Source organism: Apium graveolens, chromosome 4 (genome assembly GCF_009905375.1).
Source record: "Apium graveolens cultivar Ventura chromosome 4, ASM990537v1, whole genome shotgun sequence".
Lineage (NCBI taxonomy): Eukaryota > Viridiplantae > Streptophyta > Magnoliopsida > Apiales > Apiaceae > Apium > Apium graveolens.
The window spans coordinates 109617135-109619860 of NC_133650.1; the positions used below are offsets into that span (position 1 = coordinate 109617135).

General features: G+C 29.6%; 1 protein-coding gene and 1 long non-coding RNA gene across 2 annotated transcripts; both read left to right on the forward strand.

Annotated features, from left to right (window-relative positions):
* The first annotated feature begins 576 nt into the window (after nucleotides 1-576).
* LOC141720534 (uncharacterized) lies at nucleotides 577-1029 on the forward strand. The gene is made up of 3 exons (XR_012574422.1): nucleotides 577-639; nucleotides 724-870; nucleotides 955-1029. It is a non-coding gene; the product is annotated as an uncharacterized LOC141720534 (long non-coding RNA).
* A 577-nt stretch (nucleotides 1030-1606) lies between these two features.
* LOC141718848 (uncharacterized) lies at nucleotides 1607-2413 on the forward strand. The gene has a single exon (XM_074521226.1). It carries the CDS (start codon nucleotides 1607-1609, stop codon nucleotides 2411-2413), a length of 807 nt encoding a protein of 268 aa, XP_074377327.1.
* The last annotated feature ends 313 nt before the right edge of the window (nucleotides 2414-2726 follow it).

The window sequence follows — 2726 nt, forward strand, 5'->3', positions numbered from 1 at the left end:
ACATCTTTAAGTTTTTGTGTGTACTAGGTTAATTTTTGTTTTTTAATATCTTTATTTTTTTATGCACTGGTTTCTTATCCACACAAGAGTGATAATACTACATTTTGGTCTCAGCTATATCAAGAATTTGCAATAAATCATCTGAATTTGAATGAACATCCATTTACAGGTAATTTTACTTTATGCATGTGCATTTATTAATTTTTCATGAATTTTAAAATATTAATCTAGAATATTTTTATTTTGATTTCATTAGGTGCTAATCATCTTATGGGAGAAGAAGCAATTTTACAAAGTACTGGAAGGGCCATAACAATAGGAAGCGATGCAAATAATATTCATGAGAGTAATGTTAATTTTCCACTATATTTTTTTTGTATTTTTTTAAGGAACATTATTTTAACTTGTTAGTGTAAGTATTTTTTTTACAGTGAATCACCTTGACTTGAACCAACCTCCATTGACAAGTAATTTGCTTTATTTTATTTATTTTTTGTACGTGTGATTTGTTAATTCTAGTAAAGTTTAAAGTTTTAATTTAATCCTGTTGAATAGATACTAATCACTTTGTTCACGGAGAAGAACATCAATATGGGAGCTCTACAACAATTGAAATCAACACCAATACATCACATGAGAGTAATTTTAGCCTAACAATTAATTTTATTATATTAAATTCTGAATTTTTTAATTTGATTATTCTAAATTTTTATTCTATTATAGATAAAAATCAATTTTCTCAAGAAGAAAATATTTTAACTCAACATCAAGGAGGATTTACAATGATCATAGATTTGAATGAACCACCATTTGAAGAAGGAGATTTTTTGCAAAATCATGCAAGTTTCACACAAGGTGAACCTCACCATGGTAATAGATGTTTTTATTTTTTAAAATTATTTAAAATCAAGTCCTGATTTATTAAACTAAAATCATTTATTTTAATTATTGGAGGTGCCAATCAATTTCGAGGAGATGAAGAAATTTTGCAATATAATGGAGAGTTCACATCAGATGAATCTCATGAGGGTAATGACTTGATATAATTTATTTTTTTGTTATAAATTTATAATTTTAATTTTTTGTATAACTATTTTCATCTATTTTCATATTTTCAAATTTTTTAGCAGGCCAAAACGAGAGAGGAGCTGTACAACCAAGAAATTATATAATCTTATCAAATGAAGAAAGACATGCAATTTATATTGCATTGCTGAGTAAAAGTGTCAATGAGAAACTGAAAAAGAAATCAACAACAGAAGTTGCATCATTACAGCGTATTTGGAAGTTGGCAAAAAAAAATGAAGAACGGAGTCAGTGATGTATCTCACTGTAGAACAAAGAACTGTGGACGTAAAAGAATACAAGTTGATATGGAACAATTGAAAAGCATTCCTTTGGCACAAAGAACTACAGTACGCGATACAGTGGGTGCAATGAAGGTGAGCACAACAGTTATTGTAAAAATTTAAAGGCAGGAAAGATAAAACATCATTCAAATCCTGTCAAACCGTTTCTGACTGAGGAGAACAAAAAGAATAGATTACAATTTTGTCTGTCCATGCTCGATAAAGATAGCCTCCCATACGATCCAAAGTTCAAAGACATGTATAATATCATTCATATTGATGAAAAATGGTTTGACTTGACAAAGAAAAAAGAGACTTATTATCTAGTGGATGGTGAAGAGGAGCCTCACCGCACGTGTAAAAGCAAAAATTTCGTTGGCAAAATTATGTTTATAGCTGCCATGGCAAGACCACGATTTGATGAAGAAGGAAATGTAAAATTTTCTGGAAAAATTGGAATATTTCCATTTATTACCAAAGAACCAGCAAAGAGGAGTAGTGTTAATCGACCTGCTGGGACACTTGAGACAAAGGCAATGACTTCTGTGGCAAGAGAAACCATAAAGCATTTTTTGATTCACACAATAGTACCGGCAATTCAACCAAAATGGCCACAAGAAGATGCTAATAAAGTTATAATAATTCAGCAAGATAATGCAAGAACACATGTGGATCCTAATGATGCAAATTTTTGCCAAGCTGCACGACAAAGTGGGTTTGATATTCGTTTGATGTGTCAACCTCCAAATTTTCAGGATTTAAATATACTGGATCTTGGGTTCTTTAGAGCTCTTCAGTCCTTGAGGTATAAAACAGTAGCAAGAACAATTGATGCCCTTGCAAAAGCTGTTGAAGACACGTTTGACGTTTACTCGGTTTCAAAATCCAACGATATATTTTTAACTTGGCAACTATGCATGAGAGAAATTATGAAAGTGAAAGGGGCTAATACTTATAAAATTCCACACATTGGCGAGGCTGCACTAGTAAGACAGGGATTGCTACCTCAACAAATTAATTGTGATGCAAGTACTGTTGATGAGATGCTTAGTTTATTGAATTAAAAAATATTTTGTATTTCACTATGCTTATAAAATATTTATGAAGTTTGGTTTCATTTTTATAATACCCTGTATATAAAAGTTGATTTTTTTGTCAGTGTGAATTTTGTTTTAAATAAATGAAAAAGATTAACTAATAAAATAAATCAAAATAGAATCTTAGAAAATAAAATAAAATAAAACAAAACAGCTCCCATTATCTCATTCTTAATTAACCACAAACTACAATTGATCAATACAAATAAAGCAGTAGAATAAATTAAAATTTTGAAATGGAACATCCATACTTATCACAAATAAAATATAAATATTTATT